Raw genomic sequence first — 20,526 nt, forward strand, 5'->3', positions numbered from 1 at the left:
ACCTTAAATTCAGCCCCCAGTCCCCCAAATATCGATCCAGCTTGATTTCTGCCGTGCAACAGATGGGATCGCCCAGTATTTGCGGGGTTAAAGGGCATTAGGCGCGCGCTAAAGCCGCCAGATCAATGAAGTTTGATTAAAGCAGACGACATCTGTTGCGCGCCTGCACGGATCCCCTTGGAACAGAAAAGACCTCTGAAAAGTCTTGATATCTGTTGGTTTTCATTATGAGCACAACGAAACATTTGACAATAATTACTTAAAGACATGATATATGTCAGGCATCAAGAAGACGTGATGTCACGTGTACGTGATGATTTTTGGCAAAAAAAAAAAAAAAAAAGGGCCTGGGCCTATACATATTTAGGATTCATGAGATTAAGTGCAAGCACATGCTACAGGCTTATATAGGCCCATAATAGGCCTCAGAAGGTTGTCTGTCTTTGATTGTTGATTGTTCCATGCATCATAGGGATACTCTGACACAGCAATTTGGTATATAAACGATAAAAACTTAGATATTTGTGAATAAATCAGAATAAAAACAGAATGTAAATTTCGAACCATATATTTGATTTAAAAATGGTACTGGCTAAAGCCTCGCTCGGCGTTCAGCTGTGAGAGGTTAGAGCAAGGAAACAGGACTGGTTGGCCCGGTGTCAGTATATAATGTGACTGGGTGGGGTGTCATGTCTGGTGTCTTCGGCATGACACTTCAGTGAATGAAATTGGGAACTCGGGATCAGACCGAGGTACTTTCCATCACGGAGACGTTTTGACATCACCCTTGACGTCACGACAGCAGGCTACTTAATTCCGGGCTGATCTTAAAGGCCAACTTTTTACAACTGGGGAGCTTTTTTGTACTTTCAGATGTTAGGACACATCCTAAACTGAAAATTAGGAAATAAAAACAAACCGGTTCATGCTTCCTTTAATTAACGTCATAGTTTTCTACCAAAACTGAAATTTTATTTATTTATTTATTTATTTTGGTTATTAACTGAAGCTTTGATGCATGCTTATGACTATGGTGACTATGCACCGTATAATACATACTCTTGAGGCATGTTTTACTGATACATGTATTACCTATATAACTGTATGAGTAAAAACTAGGCCATGCTCAATAATTTTACACTTACATCATGGAGGTGAGCTTATATGCGAAGGAGTTGAGCAATCCGGAGTGCACGAGTTAAACTACCAACCTTTGGCAAGTTTCTGACAAACTTTTTCATGTGTGACATAAAAGGTGTCTTAGGGCTAAGACAAGTGACCTTCAACGAACGTTATAGACTACGCAATCGAACACGTGTGATTGTCACCCACCACTTATTGTTACCAAGGCCTCGTACACAAATATTTAGTGAGAGTGGGGAAATCTTAGTTTCCTGTCCAAGTAAGTGTTTTACTCGTACATAGACGATCAGGTTTACAGGCAGATGAAACCGACGGAAACCACTGCGGTTCAAACCTGACAGCCTCCTGATGCCAAAGCCGCTGGCCAAGTACCGTCATGCGGGATCAGGGCCCGAACATCTGGTCTTATTCGTGAACAGCCGCCCACACCGAAAGCAAAATTGCATTGTTTTAATGTTATATTGTGTCTTAAGTGTGACGAGAACAGAGCATTTTGGGGGTATTCTAGACTTATGGCGTCTAATAAATTGCAATTAACATCACAGCATTCTTTTTTACCTATGTTACATAAATGTTATTATGTTATATTTGTTCCTATATTCAGGCATTTACATGAACAGTTAGAAAAAATGTGAGCTATTTAAGTTATAAAAGGTGTTGAATCAATCTTTTCATTGGTCCATCGTTTTTTAGCTAATGGTTTTCATTGTTTTGCTAGAATCATGAAGTATGCTTTCAAATTGTGGAATGATCGTCACAGATTTGTAACTTTGGTAACGTTTGCAGGTATTTGGTTATAGACATCTTTTTTTTTAACCGAAAGAGTGAGTGAGTGCTTGGGGTTTAACGTACTCAACAATTTTTCAGTCATCTGACCACGAAGGAATCCTTAGGGTGTATGTAATGTGCCTCCTTGTTTCAGGACGGACTTCCACCGCTCTTTTATCTAGTGCTGCGTCACGGAGAAAACTTACCGAAGGCAAGTAAGTCGCCCGGCCATTATACTGATACGGGTCAACCAGTCGTTGCGCTATTCCGTTCATGCTGAACAACAAGCAAGGAAAATACAGCATCCTCTTTTAAAGCCTTAATGTGTGTCTTCAACGTCTTGGGTGTGACTTGACCCAGAATTGATCCTGGATCTACAGCTCTCGAAGAGGACACTCTACCAACTGTGCTATCCGGACCAGTATTTACCGGAAGAGTATTCTAAAAAGAGAGCATACTGTGTACATTGAGCATCTGTACACTATGCCACTGTACAGTCCGCTATTGGTCATAGCGGTAGCCAAACAGTCAACATGCGCGGAAGCCTAACTTGCAGTCAGTCATCCACAGCTCACATCGGCTCTTTGCAACTAAAGTCACAGGTTCAAATCCTTTTTTCGCTATAATTCGGCTGATGTTTTTAAGGCTTGTCAGGGCACCCCTCTTATACGTCATCTGCACCACAATGTCAAATAACTGCATGTATATACAAACAGATTAGGTGACAAGATACATGCATCCTCATCCTGGCCTTTCATCTAAATTCATGTCGAGGATTCCAGTGTTTTACCTGGGACTTCCTTTAAATTTAACAACATGCCTATGTCAGATGTTACTAGCTTATTCAGCATGTCAGTTTCTGAGCCAAAGACGGCGCGCTAAATGCCGATAAACTCAAAATTTAACATTTTATATTTAAACGAAAAGACAACAAAGAATATAAATTGAGTTATTTCGGAAGAGGGGTGGAAAAAAGACCTAAAAGAGAACAGACCTATTTTTCTGACGTGCTCGGTAACTCTAAATAAACTTTTAATCAGGAATTCTTTCGAGGCCATGGATAGAACAACCGAGAATACGATGTCACTTCACTTCTATGCCACATTTAAAAACAAAAACAGGGTTCCGGTGACGTAAGTGGCAACAGCTGTGTCCTGGGGTTATAGAAATAATTCGGGCTTGATTGGTTAAAAGTCAAAACATGGCGGCGCTGTGGATTATCTCAATGTGCGTGCGTGATTTTGATTACTTTGAATTGCGATGCCTCGGTTGCGCTGCACCACAACAACAAAACTTATGCTTTTAAAATCTCCTGTGGGATACTTTATCGATGCATACGTGTACATTAATCTGATCTGGTGTTGTCTTTTCTTTGAAAGGTGGTCTATTCCCTTAATGCAAAAAAGATGCTTATGTTTACGCGTGTATGCTCTGAACCACTGGTCTCTATATGTGCCCACTGCCCTATACTATACCAAAACATACCGAAGATATATGGACTGCTTTTGAAAGGCTTATATGTTACTATAAAATACAGCATCTGCATGTCTTTACATGCCTTAAACTTTTTGGTTTAGCATAAATATACCGTTTCTAACTCATGTATATTCTGCTCTGGCCCTCGCTGGCTCAAATGATTCAATCGTTTCCTCGGAGGGAATATAAGGCTTTTGACCAGCGAGTTCGAGGGTTCGATTCAAGCTCTCGCCGATTTTTTTCTTTTTTCTCGCCTGGTTAGGCTATCTAATGAACAACATACTCATATCTTTTCTTTTACAAAAAGCTGGGGGAAAATTTAATATTCTTTCTTCAGCACTAGTAATAGCTGCCCTAAAATTAGAAGAATTGGGGTATGTATACATTGTTCTAGTTGTGCCTTTATCTTGAAGGAAAAGACCTCTGAAAAGGGAAGAAGGCATCACTACACAGACACTTAAAACTATGCATAAATATATACATGCATTTAATTTTTTTAGGATTTTGTGATAAGAGTTAAAGGCGTTCAAAGATATGAATTCTAAGGCGGTGTTTATGGATCGCACTATCAGAGGTTAGGAACTCTGACGTCACAGGAAGTTTTTCCAACTCAGTATCATGACGCTGAATGTTGGGACAACCTTTTTACCTCATGAGTAAAAGATTACCGAAATAATGTTCCCAAAAATTCGTTCCTTCTGGTGAATATCAGGAAAAAAGGTGATGTGACGTCAGAGTTTCTACATTTATTTATTTATTTGTTTGATTGGTGTTTTACGCCGTACTCACAGAGTTTCTATAGATACGGTCAATATGGCTCATAAAGCCCACCATGGTATTCACATATTTGAATGCCTTTCAACACTCCTAAATAAAATCTCCAAAAATATATATATAAGTTTTTTTTACGCATGGTCTTCGGTTGTCTGTATAAGGATAAATTACTTCATAATTTTATATTCTTTCAATTTATAAAACACAGAAGACTTCACGAATAGTTCTTAGGCAAAATAGAGTCGCCCACAACGGATTTTGACGCTGACTTTATTTATAATTTATCATATGAGGTAGATATTAGAATTTTTTATGGCATGCTCCTGCGAGGAAATGCATACTCTTTTCAATGGTATTTGAATGATATTTAAATTTTCTTCTCCTTTAAACACTTAGATGCAAATAAAAACAATAACCAAACTAATTTTCTAGTGAGATCAGTTAAAGATGTCCTTGCAGTCCAGAAAATGTTATCAAAGATAACCCAATATATAACGGGTTTTATCGCCACTAACACACGTTAAATTGTCCAGTTTCATAATGGGGACGACTCTAAAAGAGAAGGTACATGTAAATGTTATAACAGACCTCCTCGCCACTTGGATGGATGGATGTACAAAGCGAACTATAATAAAGAACTGTCCTAAGATATTAACTACATTCATGTGTCGGTTAGCGCGCTAGCGCAGCGTAATGACCCAGGAGCCTCTCACCAATGCGGTCGCTGTGAGTTCAAGTCCAGCTCATGCTGGCTTCCTCTCCGGCCGTAAGTGGGAAGGTCTGGCAGCAACCTGCTGATGGTCGTGGGCTGTGCCCGGCTTCCACCCACCATAATGCTGGCCGCCGTCATATAAGTGAAATAGTTTTGAGTACGGCGTAAAACACAAATCAAAAAAAAAAAAAAAAAAAAAAAAAACTACATTCATGTGGGCGTATACAGGGGAGACAACTTTTGCGCACATAACGATGATACATGAATTTGTGCGACTAAATCGATCAAATGGTTACATTACTGTATTACAATGTTTTAATGAAACTTCCAACATATGCAACCTTTGTATCACCTCAAAGTATCAAAGTGGAGAGAATTTGCTGGAACCAGAAAACAGATATCTGTCCACATAAGAATAACATCCAAAATAAGAACAAGTAGTACACAGACAGTTTTAAAACAAACAAACAAACAAACAAAAAAATTAAATCACTCTAAGTGCTGTCGATTTGAAAACTGAAAAGAAAATGAGAGAAAAAAAGCCCTTTAAAGTATTCAAACCCATGCCTTGAAATGCAAGTTCGGCTGTAACTTTCCACACGGGAGATTTGTTCAGGGTCTATGAAAATGGTTGTTGTTTTTTTGCCAGTTGGATCCCCTCGCCCCAAATACCGTTGCTCTCGCTGCTATAGAAAGCTTGTACTGCTTATGCATATATATAGCCTTCAGGTAACCTATTTCTCCGACCTTTTCACATATGAAAGACAAACTTTCAGTCAGATTTCTGGACCTTTATAATTCGATTTTGAACACAAAACTACGTTGGTTGGGTTGGTCAATTTCAGGGCTTTACAAAAATTACAATGCTATCTGTCTACACATAATAATTTTTTTAGGAATATGCTTGAATAAACACTTTGCAAACATCCGAAAAGGCTGAAGAGCTTACATTTTGTATGCACTATACAGTGGACATAAAAACATATTACATCAAACTTATCATGCTAATCCACGTTTACACTAAGCTGTGTGGAAGGGTCGTATACAGAAAGCGAGTCGTATATGCGCAAACCGAAGACCAGACAAAACGACGAAAGCTGGAGTCGAACTCACGATGTCGTGCATTTCAGTGGAGTTTTTCCATTGCAAGAGGGTATCGGCGGGCAAAATAACACCAGAGCACGCACATCAACTGCATATAGGCTATTTACAATACGGAGAACTGTATCACGTTTCGTCTAATAATAGGAAGATCAGACAATCCTGCATTCTAGATCATAGCCTAAATATTACTTACGATGTCGTTAAGGGATTGTACGAGGATATGGAAGTATCTATATTGTATGACACATATGACGGTTGTTAAACTCCCTTAATACATCATGCATGGCTTGTGCCGGGCTAATGCATATCACTGATGATGGGTTATATCGCGCGTGCACGCCATGGTAGGCCTATAGTTCAAGCGGCGAGCTTGGTGACGGTGGTGGGTGGTTTGTATGGTGAGGGAGTGGGGGTGGGATTTGATGGCGGTGATCACAGATTAGGGAGATATGTTGGGAGATATAGAGAGACTGGACTTCTCAGAGGCGGACGGAAGAGGAGATTTAGTAAAGGTGTCGACAATATCTATACAAGCGGATGTATTTTTGATGTGTTTAGTGTACTGAAAAAGGTGTGATTTAAACCGCACAAAACTAGTAAAATTAAGGACTAAAGTAAAACAAAAATATAATTTTATTTATTTATTTATTTATTTCATTGGTGTTTTACGTCGTACTCAAGAATATTTCACTTATACGACGGCGGCCAGAAAATGGGCGCTGTCAAACACAATGGTTTGGTGCAGTTTTTCATGCCAGTTTTATTTCATCCGCAATTACACACAGTTTGTCATGACTTTATGTATTTATGTATTTGTGTTTTGTTGTAAATCAGCCTGAATCAATCAGTACTATATCCATTCAGCTCATGGCATCTTATTTTCAGAAATATGAAGCAATGATTCATACAATAAATGAAAATAAAAGACCCATTATAAAATATGTGGTCTGAGACAACCTACTTATTTATCATTATTCTTTTCAATGACTTCGGTTTGTGCCTTTTACGGGTTTCGGCGGAATATTTTTTCTGACACGATGTTAGTATTGTGTAGTTAAAAAAGGAAAAAGAACAGAACTTATCATTTAGTCTGTAGTACACATGTGCTGGTACGTTGACAGCTTTACGACTGAGATTTGTGCTTTTTACGAGTTTCTGCGGAATATTTTTCTGACACGATGTTGTCAACTTTAGTATTGTGTAGTAAAAAAGAAAAAAGAACTGTACATCTCACCTTGTCTATAGTACATCTGTACTGGTGCACGTTGACAACTTTAGCAGCGGAAGGCCACATTGGTATGCAATTTAGCAGGACACGAGCACTTTATGTGAAGCTCTGTATGATAAAATAGGCCTACAGTACAATAGGTTATATACGACTGCGGCTATGCAAGCTTGGTGTATGAGAGATAAATGCTTAATTCATATCACATCCACAGGTAGGCCAATTTGTCGCCCTCCACTCCCCACCCCCGTCGCATTGAAGACAATTAACAGTCCACGACTCACGTATACCTTTTGCGATGGAGTTTTACGTTCTCTGAACACCATTTGTCTTGCCTGATCGATTGGAACTTGGAGTCGTGTACTATATAAAAGCACACAATACACGGCGTGCAAGCCTCATCATGTACAGGCTATACGTCACTGGTGAACAAGTTCCCCAGTAAATTACCAAAAGGCTGTTGGGTTAACCCACTGGCATCGGGTTTCCGGCTCCACCCATAAAACTGACCACTATGCAGCACATATAGGCCTAAAAGTGAAACAAAAACCTGACTATTGCATAGAACCTTCAATCAATAAATCAATCAATAATTTTATAAGCAAAACATTAAGTAGGTTCCTCGACGGTAAATGTCCACAAGTATACTGGACCTACATTCATTTGTACATGTACACATGAGTATTACGTTACATGCAACTATAACCCTTATAAAATCCTATAGGAAAATGTACTGGAACCATGTACCGTAAGCTGGGGTGAATTCGGGCGATTTTTTTAGTCTTTTCTTTCTGTGCTTCAGAATATTTGATATAATAAGGACTTTTTCTTCTTATCAGTTTGCATTTAATATATGGGTTCAGCCAGCATTAGTACAAGTCTTAAATGTATAAGAGTCTGCGATTTTTTTTGTTTGAAAGTTATCCGAATTCCCCCCACAGGAGGTGGTGACTTCCGACATTTACTTTACATGAACGCATAAACGAGATAAGCGAACCAAAGGGTTGGTTTCGGACTTTAATTGGGTTTTTAAAAAATACAAATTTTAACTTAAATATCTCAGGGTGTTTGAAAAGTTATAAATGCACGTGTTTTGCTTAACAATGAAACAAATTTTAGAAACTGCAATCACGTTTACACCATTTGGGAGCATAATTTTACAGTTTAAAAACAAAAGTTTTGCGACACACAGTTCAAATACGGAACAGAACGTCTCTAGAATTCCTTTTGTTGACTATGGGATCCATTCACTGGCGTCAACCGCAAATTTGAGCAGACCTCTTCACAGTGTTTGTGGTTGATTAAGTGCTCCAACTATTTGGTCGAAATCCACTAATGCACAGTCTTCTTCTTTGGGATGAACAAATACATTTGTCTGCAGACCTTTTCTTCTTAGAAAAGAAACCTCAAGATCCCCATCTGAATAATACACGGTGTCGATCCTTCCGATGAACAGTTTCTTCACACGATCCCCAAGCCGCACTAATACCCACTGATCTACATGTAACTCCTTAATTGACTTCACGTTAACCACGCCAGTTAGTCCAGTCCTTCCACTGCTTCGCTGAGCATTTGACGATGACGAGGTTCCCTGGACACCTTCTGTTTCTATATTATCGCAATGGCTGCTAACCCCTTTATCGGAATCTTCACCTTCTGTGCTCTCAGACGACGCTTCTGTAGATTCCTCTTCTCCTGAACTTGTTTCCTCGGAGTCACTAGTTTCACCGTTGTCATCATCATTGTGTGATAAATCCTCTGAAGAAACACTTTTTCCCGGCTTAACACGAAGACGCTTTGCTCGTTTCTTTGGCTGTTGACAATCTGCACCACGCATGTCTTTCAACAACGCTATTAATGTGCCATCCACTCCATGGCCTCCTGCTCCTTCAGGAGTTTTCTCGGTTTCCCTGGGAATCCTATCAAGAACAGGGGTTGAGTCGTGAGGGACAATGCCGCACTTTTTAAACCCAGATTTTACATTTTCGCTCTGAGTGGTAGATAATTTCTCTGAAAGTTCATGAAGTAGCCGTGGGAATACATCTTTTGGAATGGAAGTGCATCGTCGTCCTTCGCCGCTGATTTTCCACTTGTCCAATATTTGGCGCCAAAATATTTTCATTGGTCTAAAAAATGCCACATCCAAGGGCTGAGTAAGATGGGTTGAATTTGGGGGAAGAAACACAAACGCTATGTCATGTTCTTGGCGCTTTTCAATTACATACGGCGACAAATGACTGCTAAGATTGTCACCAATCAATACTTTCCTGCCGTTCAAGCGCCTCATGTAAGGAAGAATGACATTGGAAAACCAGTCTTCGAAGCCAACTTGGTCAAACCAACCACTTAGACTGCGATTGAAACGACATCGTTCCGGACCTCCAGTTGTCCAGGTGTCATAAAGATTCTTGGATCTGTATACAACGTAGTACGGGAGAACTGTACCGTCCGCCACTGCAGCAATCATGAGAGAGGTAGCGGATTTTGAAAAATTTTGAACTCTTTCAGGGTATCTGCTACCTCTTTTCACAACAATTTTCTTTCGGCCTGGGTCGTCGGTCAAATTTGTCTCATCGTAGTTTACAATGTGACTGGGCGGAACATCTTGGGTTTCTTTCTCCAGGTTGTTAAAGTAGGTAGTTAAAACTTCTTCGCCAATTTCTGCTCTGGCCAATTTTATATTTTGTGAATTTCTTTCCGAAAGTTGCTTCTGGTGCCTTTTCATAAATCCTTTAGCCCACTCAGGCCCAGGTATATTGTTCCTGAATGCCCTCACTGTTTTGCCACGCCGATCTAGGCAGGATTTAACAAAAAGTCTCAGATCCATTAAAGTTAGTGGAAACCCCCATTTACCACACAGTATTAGGCGGTCAGTGAGTAAATTTTCCTCTTCAAGAGACAAAGCTGGTTGACCTCCCTGCTTACCAAGATGACGTCCGCTTACATGATCTTGGAGAGTAGAGCGTTTAACATTATATCGAGCTGCAGCTTTTCTAACAGACAATTTGCCGTCTTTTACAGCTTTAACAGCCTTTTCGAGCTTGTCGGGAAGAGATGTATACATGGCACGACCACCAACCACTTTCTTATATTTCCTTGACATGTTTGTGTGTGTCCGAATCCACCCCAAAAGTTGTCGGAATACACCCCTAACCGCCAAAGAAAACAAGAGAGGGTGATATTATTTCCCTTTAACGGAAAGAATTATTGCGCTTGCTTAATATAGTTGTTATATTGGATACTTCAATAAAATGACTTTATAAAAAATCGCCTGATACAAGGTTAAGTTTTGTGGTTAAAGATATCGAGAGAAAGTTTACAAAAGTTTGAATGGAGACCGATTTTGCACACCTACCTTGGAACACTAAACGTATGTATAACAGATACCGATGGTCTATGGAAAAGTACCAACGCATATATGGGGTGCTCGAAGTGCAAAAAATATACACAGTGTAAGTTGCAACAATAACGATACTATTCTATAGGCCTACTTTTATTGGTTCACTGTCCGAATTCACCACGTTGTCCGAAGTCACCGCAATTTACGGTACACTGTAGATTAATTTTTCAGCCTTTCAACCACCTCTGCAACCAATATGTTGGGACGTTCTCAGAGAACTATGAGGTGTATAGAAATAACTTGCACAGTTTTGAAAATCTTGCTTTTTATTGACACCAACATGTCATTTTTAGCACCATGTTCACAATTAATATCTGCATAATTTCCACTGAATGAAAGTGCTTAAGAGGTTGAAAATTTGCAATGTGAATCCATACACATGCTGAACTTCACCCCGGGATCTGCCCCGTTTCCTTCCACCATAACGGTGGCTGGCGTAAAACACCAATCAAACAAATAAATAAATAAAGACACGTGCGCGCAAGCTTATTAAGCCCAGATATTTCTGGCTTTTCTACACAGTTCTGTAGCTATTCTGGAACGCCTTGTGAAGTCTTTGGAACTAATCGGTTTGGTGGATGAGATTTCGAAACTTAGCCCTCAGTGCGTGGCAAAGAAAACAACTGCTGCACTGGAGTGCTCTCATATGACCCACGTGACCTGTGTTAGAGGTCGAAGGTCGCGGAAAGCGACCAATCGGCGTGCGGGCCGCGGGTTTATTGTGGAAACGCCTCGTGCGATGAGACTGACATTACCAGCTGAGCTGGGTTAGGAGGAAATCACGGAGCGCAGTCGTGTTATATTGTGGGGGTGAAAGCGATTGCACCACAGTTTTAGACTGCCAGCGGCTCTAGTATACATTTGTACCCCCTCGGAGACACTGCGCATAGTTAAAGAATTATCTGTTTTGTTAGGAGAGATCCATAAGTCTGGCTAGCAAACCGCGACAAGTATGGAACGATTACGGCGGGGCGGCAGCCTGAGGGAGCGAGGGGCAAGTTCGGAGGGGAAACTACCGCGCCACACTCCACCGGGGACAGGGGAACATACCGTGGGAATAGTGGACGTCATGAGCGACCCGGGCCAGGCGGGCTGCTTCATACGGCTGTACTATCCAGCTGAAAAGGCCGACATTATGGTAAGTTCATTTGCCTCTTTTGTTGTCTAGGCCTAATTGGAGGAAGATATGCGTAATTTGGTCTAGGTGCATGTACTACTGGGAAATGCGGTGGGCTTGTATAGGTCTACGTGAAGACGCCGTTTTTCCAAACGTTAATTCGACCGTGAAACATCTCCTCTTACCCCTCCCCCTCCTCCCCAAACTTTCACAACATGTGCCTCTGGCACGATGGCCTTTATTATCCGGCGCGAAAGCAAAAGCGTTGAGGAGAAAGATCCATAGGTCTATACCTAATCTGTGACTTCTACAACACCTGTACTAAGCCAGGTAATGATGGCCCCCAGGGGACGTACGGTGGGGTCAATAAACTTATGAGAGGCAGTCTGCCAAGTCACGGCATCCTCACCCTCCCTGCTCCCCCCATGGAGCCCAGTTCCTCTGTATACCGGCCTACTGACTGTACTCAACTGCTCAAGTCATTACTAGTCCAACACGCACATGTCAGTATATATATACACAAATATAAAGCTGCGTAATTACACAGTTCAGTTTTTTGAAAATGTTAAATTTAAAAAAAAAAAAAGAACGGGTGAGCCAAGCTGGTGTAATTTCTACTAGGAACTAAAGCTTTTGACTTGTCATTAAATATATAATTGTAAAAGTAAAAACGGTACACAGAAATGCTGTTTAACTTCGTAACCTACTGTATACACATAAGCTCAGTCATATCCCCACAATATGGCTTAAATGTTGCTTCTAGCCATAGTTCATAGTTTTGAACACCTGGGTTCCTCACATGGAGCATGGGGTGATAAAATAACATGGAGCTAAATGGATGAAATGTGGAATTTTGCTGATTCCTGAAGTTTGAAGTACAAAAGGACTCTGAAACTATCATTTTTGATGGCTAGACACATTCCAATTGCTTTTTCCAGAGAGAATTTCTTATCTGAAAACTCATTTTTTCATTGCTTTGTACTAAAATCATCTTCAATGCCTATCTCATGTGGGTTAAATTCAAGTTGTTTTCACTTCTACTTCTTTAGTCACATGACTAAAGAGTGTGCTGATGATTGGCTCAGAGCAGCTTTGACAACAAAAAAACAGTACACAGAATAATCGAAGTACACTATCTGTTGGCTAAGAAATATTTGGACATGCCATATTCATGGGTACTCAACCTACGGTTAGAAATCAGCAATGTTGTCCCAACGGTGGGGAAAAGGTAGCGGCCTGAATAACCACTCCACTTACCTCTAGCTGGTCAAATCCACATCGTAGCATTTCCCCTTCCATTCGCCACACAAATTTTGATCGTATATCCAATTCTGTACCTTTATGAAACAATACTTTATTGGGTAGTCATTGCAAAATGTTGTGTGGTGATTGAAAGGGGAGGTGTTAAAAGGTGGATTTGACAAGAGATAGGTGAAGTGATCATTCGGGCCGCAACCTATTTCTCACCGTTTAGGCAGATGGGCTGGTTTCTGACTGTAGTTGAGCAGCCATGAGTATGGTGTATCCAAATATTCTTCAACCAACGGTCATTGCACTGGGACTGTCCACATAAGCGCTCTGATATACTGTTTTAGACTCGTCTATATTTATGGCTGTTGTTAAGCATCATACTCTATTGTATTCATATAGGTTCAGTATTATCGCAACAATATGGCTGAAATATTGCTTTGAGCCATAATAACTCATTTATACAGTGATGTTTTGATAATATAATTATAACATTCGCTGATAATATCATCGATTAGCCATAATAATTTGTTTCATCCAATAATAATATTTTGATCCTTTGACATGCTGAATAAGGATGGAAGAGTGATGAATTACTGCAAGGGCAGAGCAGTAATAAGCTCTGTCATAGACTTTTTTGCTGTTTGGGGCTGCCCTTGTGGCATCTAGATATCCTTTTGCTATCCTTGTGGTTTCCTTGTGTTATACTTGTGGTTTCCTTGTGTTATACTTGTGCTATCGTTGTGCTATCCTTGCAGTTTCCTTGTGCTATCTTTGGGGTTTCCTTGTGCTATCCTTGTGGTTTCCTTGTGCTATCATTGTGGTTTCCTTGTGCTAACCTTGTGCTATCCTTGTGGTTTCCTTGTGCTATCCTTGTGCTTTCCTTGTGCTATCCTTGTGGCTTCCTTGTGCTATCCTTGTGGTTTCCTTGTGCTATCTTTGTGGTTTCCTTGTGCTATCCTTGTGGTTCTTGAGGTCCTTGAGGAAAATCAGTGGACTTTTGAAGCTTCTTTGGATAGTCTTCATTTCCATGCTTTAATTAAAGTACCAAATGTACCAGTGTGACAGTTCTGTGTTTATTAGAGCTGTACAGGTAGCATATGTATTCTTCAGTTGAGGCGAAACTTGAAATTGTGCTAGATCCACATAAAAAATTAGAAAAATAATTCATCTGTCTTATCTGAAATCAACATTTTGTACGCCAGTGATTACCTTTCAGAAAATCTTTTATTTTCTTTTTCTTGTGACGTTTTTGTTGTGGAAATGACGTTATCTAGGTTAAAACACCATTAATAATGTACAAAACTTTAATTTGTAAAAGGGCTTGACATTTAACCGCCTTTACAGAGGGTGTACATGTATGCAAGTCACGCATCATTGCACACTGCACAGTTTGTGTTCGAGGTCGGCGTCCTTGACAGCTGACTTCTGGTCACCCAGGTTTAAGCCTTCACCAACAAAAATGATAGACATTTGCTTTGCTATACATGTATATGACATAGTCTTCAGTATGGAGTACACATAGTAAAGTCAACAGTGAAAAACAGGCTAATTAATTCTTGAAAATAACTACGGACCCCACTTGCACAAAACAAAAGACTGTTTGGATTGTACACCTGTACATTAAACAACATAAAATTTTGCTCACTTTATAGGTCCATATTTTTCTCAAATGAATGTCAAAAAATTTCACTGTTGGCTCTTGAATGTAAATTTTTCCCCTACCCTACCTTCTAAATGACCTTAAGTTTAGCAGAAAAAGTGCATTGATACAGGTGAATAAATGTTAAACTCCAAAGAAGGTTCAGGACACCTTGCTAACATCAACGGGACTCTCAGATTTACTCAAAAAGCAACTTAGGCATGGATGGAATTTTAAGTCATTTACCATTCAAATGTAAAGATTGGTTTTTGTAATTAATTGATCTCCCTCAGAAAATAAAGTACTATTATTATTATTATCATGATGATGATGATGATTATCATCATGATGATGATGATTATTATTATTGTTATCATGATGATGATGGTGATGATTATTATTATTATGAGGTTAACAAAATGCTGAGAATTAGGCAATAAGTAAACTAATCATGGACTAAAGCCTAGCTTAATTTCATCTATGTACAGCTTTGAAAAAGTGAAACATTTTTGAGGCTATAGTCGTAGAGCTCAACAGTGCAGAGGTCATCGTGACCTTGTACACCTGGTGAATATGGCTTATTTACCCAAAGGGTGTGATAGTCATGACATCATTAAACAAGAGTGTTGCAAAACTTGTTATGTTGGCTTGCAGGTCGTCATAGGTAATTGGTCTCACTGCGGACGCCTGGTAAATCTAGGAAACGCCTTAATGTTCAGATCAGACTTGTGTACATATAAACCAGCCTGTTGTAGAGCCTCCCTCTTCAGTTAAACCCACGCATCATGCCCAGGGTTATCTTATTAACACTCACTGGTACATACACATGTTAGCTTTGTTTTTCAGTATGGTATGCCTACTTAATCAGGGTGAATAAGGCGTCTATTGTCTGTGTTAACCACTTAACGAGACATTTGTTTTGGATCTAAGGGGCTAACTGTAGATTTGCACCTACCTGTTTCCTATAATAGAGATAAATGAGCGGATGGCTCTAGACGGCAACATGTAGATGAAAATTTTGATACTGTGCCTTTTAAGTATATGTGCAATCAGTTTGATTTGAAATGTTGGCACACGTAAGTCTGTATTATATTTAGACCCCCCCCCCCCCCCCCCAACATATAGATGCTTAAATGTCTTATATCTGGCACCCATCTTACATACTACACCTTATTTGTTAGTATGGCTTAAAACACCAAGCAGATAAATAGATAAATAAATAACCACATGTGTTGTACGTGAACCCCTCCAATCATGTGACCTCACAGCCTCACCATACAGTTACACATATGTACCCCATCACCCCACCACATGCATGGGTATTATATTTGGACCCCACTACTCATTACACATACAGATGTGTATTTTATCTGGACCCCATTACACATATGCATGGGTATTATGTTTGGACCCCACTACTCATTACACATACAGATGTGTATTTTATCTGGACCCCACTACACATATGCATGCGTATTATATTTGGACCTCAAGCTCTCAGTACACATGTACATTTTGTATTTTATCTTAACCCCACCGAATTTCCCACTTAGAGCAAACTTTGCTGACTGACCCATTTAGAGCAAACTTTGCTGACTGTCCCATTTCAAGCAAACTTTGCTGACTGTCCCATTTAGGAGAAAGTTTTCTTAGGGATTTTGTTTAAAAGAAACACAAAAAAAAAGCACAAGTTTGTATTGGGTGTAACTGCGACATTCCTGTATTGAATTTGGTGTTATCTTACACTGAGGCCACTTGTTAAGTGATTGGTCCCTGACCAGGCCATGTACTGCCAGAACCACAGATTGACTGACAGAATGACAGATTGACTGCCAGAACGACAGATTGACTTTGATATAGAGGTCGCTGTTTAGTCTGAGGGTTTAAGTGGTGCACTGGATCGCTGGTCATCTTGTATTCAGGCTGATGGAGCTTTACAACTGCATCATCACAAACACTATGGATGCAGCGTGAGATGAATTAGTATGTGGCATATTTAACCCACATACTGTAACCTGGTTGTGAACAAAATAGCAACACGATGGCTCTGAAGCCTATATTTATAAGTGTAAACCCTGGTGTGTTTTTTTGGCCCATTAGTGTGCAATGTTTTGTTTAACCTTACATGCCCTCCTGTACTAGCCTGGAATGTACTGTTCTGTTTTGGGAGTAGCCCTCCTTCTTATAGAAGAGGTATTAGGTTGTGTTTGTGTTAGTGTCAGCTGGGTCTGTGTGTCAAATCATGTTTGTCTATCAGGAAAGAGACGCCATTGGAATATTGGTCTACCATAGTTGCATGTTTGTTTATCTGGGAAATCAAAATACCTTGCTGTTCTGTGTATTAGAGCTAGGCTTTTGCTAAGTACTGTTTGTGTATCTTTGTGATGGAAAATGACCTCAAATTTATTTCCTACTGGAAAAAGTTTCAGCACAAAAAGTAGTATTTGTGACATTTTTGCACCACAAGGAATGCACTTTCTTGGACGAAGTTTTAAATCATTTATCATGCATTTTGATGATAAAACTACAAAAGCGGAGTTGATCAATTCCTGTTCTCTCCACTCATAAACCGACTGCCAAAATGTTCTATACCCTTATACATCAATCTTTTCGCAGATGAAAGAGCAACTTTCAGTGCAATTTATGCATGTTTTTCACTTGATTTTTGGAGACAAAACTATGTTGATTGGATTCGCCAATTTCAGGGCTTCACAGAAAGTATACTGTTGTCAGTCTGCACAGAATAATGCCTTCAGAACATGCTTGAATAAACACCTTGCAAACATGCGAAATGGTTGAAGAATTACAGTAAGTAAAGGTATTGGTATTGCATTTGGAGATCAGATAAAATCAATCAGTTAAATGATATCCACTCTTAATTACATGTACATTCAGTTAAACTGCTTGCTTTTTAGTTTAAAGGCTGCTTTTTTCCAGGCTGCACAATGCAAACCCTGTGTCTGATGGCTTGACATTATTGCAGTATTATGATAATTACTTTCAATTTATCAATTAATGTTCGGTTTGAGTGCAATGTGTCAAAATCTGGATGTGTAGACCTTATGCTGAATTTGGATAGGCCTATCTAGGGTCTGGTGTCGTAAAACATTTTATGTTTTTTGGGGTTAAGCAACACGATACTACACTCGTGTTGTGTTTAACTTGAGTCTTTTCAAGAAACACTCCATGTATGCAAAAGATTAAACTACCGACTTAAACAATTTACAACGAAGTTTCCGGAAACCAGGCCCTGATCTAGAAGTACATTTGTTTCTCTGTATCATTTAGATGTGAAATAAATTGTGTGCTGGACGAGTAACTCTCTTTTCTTCTCACCTGTAAACATATACATGTGACAGTTATCACAAGGAAATTAACCATATTTTGTATTTCACCTGAAGTTTTATTGTGATGCCGGTCAGAATTTGTAACCAGGAACACTCAAGGCAGGATTTACTGATGTACTGAACACTTCATGAACAATAGGAAAACATGCACGTATAAATTAGACAGATTCACAGTAGTTGGTGTAACTTCAGCTATGGCACAGTTGTATCGCAGAGTCAGTGGTTACAGGGCTCTAGATACCCTTTTACAAGTGACAGTACATTTTTATACAAAAACATACTGCATAGTAACAAACAAGTTTTAACAAGGTTTACAGACATACAATTCTAACATTAACGTACATGACTGATCCTTATATGCAGCATTGCGGTGGATTAAAACAGCAGGTGGTCACCAAGCCTAGAGTTCCACTGCAAGACCAGATTAAAACAGATTATGTGTAAGGCCTGCTAACATTCACATTACAACAGTTTACCTGTTTTCAAGTCACGAATTTTGCTTGGTTCTGATTGATTCATCCACATGATACGACCACTTCAGTTTTTTTTTTCTTTTTTGTGAAGTTTGGTTAATTTCTTTTCTTGAAGATTGAAGTGTTGGCTTTAAATAAAGATGTCTTTTTAAGGCCTTTATGAGCTTCTTTTCATTAGGTCAATTACAGTAAATGGCCCATAGTCCCACTAACATGGCCATTAGTCCTAGTAACAAGGCCATTGGTCTTAGTAACATGGCCCATAGTCTCACTAACATGGCCATTAGTCCTAGTAACATGGCCATTGGTCTTAGTAACATGGCCCATAGTCTTACTAACATGGCCATTAGTCCTAGTAACATGGCCATTAGTCCCACTAACATGGCCATTAGTCCTAGTAACATGGCCATTAGTCTTAGTAACATGGCCCATAGTCCCACTAACATGGCCATTAGTCCTAGTAACAAGGCCATTGGTCTTAGTAACATGGCCCATAGTCTTACTAACATGGCCATTAGTCCTAGTAACATGGCCATTAGTCTTAGTATCATGGCCATTAGTCCCACTGACATGGCCGTTAGTCCTAGCAACATTGCCATTAGTCCTACTAACATGGCCATTAGTCCTAGTAACATGGCCATTAGTCCTAGTAACATGGCCTTCTGCTGGCCAATTCTCACCATGCACAGTACACACTTATGATTTTTGTTCAGCTACATACGTGGATGATGTGCTCTGTCAAAAAGACAATGGTTCACAATGCACATGTAGCTGTGACATTTCACAGAGGCTTTGCAGCTGATGTAATCGTGGCATTGAGGGCATACCATTCACTAACTCGGCTTTCATTTTTAAAGGTTAATCAAACGTAAAAAGTTACCATAAAAGACATAAAATTTTGTACTTTCTAGAGGCAAATAAATTTTTCAGAATATTTCTTTTGTCATCGAGTAGGAAATCACTTTACCTTCCAAACAAATCTCAGAACACCTCACTTGCGTCAACAGAACTTCGTTTTTACAGAATGAGAAAAAATGAGCAACTTAGTCATGAACAAAACTTCAGGTCATGTATATATTTGTTTCAGCTCATGTTGGCTTCCTCTCCAGCCGTAAGTGGGAAGGTCTGACAGCAACCTGCGGATGGCCGTGGGTTACCTCTGCCCGGTTTCCACCCACCATAATGCTGGCTGCCGTCATATAAGTGAAATATTCTTTGAGTATGGCGTAAAACACCAATCAAATAAATAAATACATGTAAAATATTTACTCCTGTAAATGGGATAATTGTAATGACTTTGTGTTAAAATATAAACTTGAATATAAACATATTCCCACCATTGCACTGGTCACCTGTTTATAATATGACATTTTTGAAGGCCCAACAACAAATCTGAATTCATTATATAAATGTTTTGTTTATCAACCCTTTATTTTTGGCGTGTTTGTGCGGTCAAAAACTTCCAACTTTTTTTGTACATTTAGAATATAGCTTCAGGTGTCTTTGCTGTCAATGTCACGTTAAACACCTTGTAGATAAGCAGGAATTACAGTATGTAGAATCACCTGTTGTCTTATCAGTGCATGCCTAATTGCCCTTCAACAACTTTCTGTGCAGGTAGGATAAAAAAAAATGCATTGCATGTCACAGTTGAGCGATTCCCAGTTTGTGTAGTTCGTACCTGAGCAACCTACTCTCACAAATACCCATTCTACATGCGCTATACAGTACTGCCCGATCCTAATGATATACTCTGTGTATCAACCACCCATCCTACACGCATCTTGATTGGATGAAGGGCGTATCTTGATTGGATGTAGGGCGCATCTTGATTGGATGTAGGGCGCATCTTGATTGGATGTAGGGCGCATCTTGATTGGATGTAGGGCGCATCTTATGGGGATCATACTGAATGATGGGCAGCCCATGCGCGGATGTTGGCTCCATCCGGATAGCGAATAATTCCAGAAACAGCTAAAACTCGATCTGTGTATTATTAGGGTTATATGGGAATTAGTAACCATGCCGGGAACTAGACCCTGGGTATATAGAATGTTCTGTAACAAGCTTGGTGTCGAACAACGTGGCATTTGTCGT

The 20,526-nt window shown here is 39.7% G+C and overlaps 2 protein-coding genes across 2 annotated transcripts in view; one reads left to right on the forward strand and one right to left on the reverse strand.

Annotated features, from left to right (window-relative positions):
• Positions 1-7,614: 7,614 nt before the first annotated feature.
• On the reverse strand, positions 7,615-10,334 carry LOC135463478 (uncharacterized). Its single transcript, XM_064740736.1, has 2 exons — positions 8,931-10,334; positions 7,615-7,733 (listed from the first exon to the last, which is right to left on the reverse strand). Exons 1-2 carry the CDS (start codon positions 10,303-10,305, stop codon positions 7,615-7,617), a joined length of 1,494 nt encoding a protein of 497 aa, XP_064596806.1. The 5' UTR covers positions 10,306-10,334.
• Positions 10,335-11,380: 1,046 nt separating this feature from the next.
• The window catches only part of LOC135464219 (platelet-activating factor acetylhydrolase 2, cytoplasmic-like), a 39,563-nt gene continuing 30,417 nt past the window's right edge, over positions 11,381-20,526 (forward strand). The window contains exon 1 of the mRNA XM_064741722.1: positions 11,381-11,740. Coding sequence (XP_064597792.1) covers positions 11,555-11,740 — 186 coding nt within the window. The 5' untranslated portion in view covers positions 11,381-11,554. The remainder of the gene's footprint in view (positions 11,741-20,526) is intronic.

This window comes from Liolophura sinensis, chromosome 3 (assembly GCF_032854445.1).
Source record: "Liolophura sinensis isolate JHLJ2023 chromosome 3, CUHK_Ljap_v2, whole genome shotgun sequence".
Lineage (NCBI taxonomy): Eukaryota > Metazoa > Mollusca > Polyplacophora > Chitonida > Chitonidae > Liolophura > Liolophura sinensis.

What these genes read in the sequence shown, in the direction of transcription:
- LOC135463478 (XM_064740736.1), bottom strand. Translation starts at nt 10,305, where the DNA reads ATGTCAAGGAAATATAAGAAAGTGGTTGGTGGTCGTGCCATGTATACA. An exon ending in ACACAATGATGATGACAACG is followed by an intron (nt 7,734 to 8,930) that starts GTGAAACTAGTG and finishes TTTCACTTTTAG; the next exon opens with GCCTATATGTGCTGCATAGT.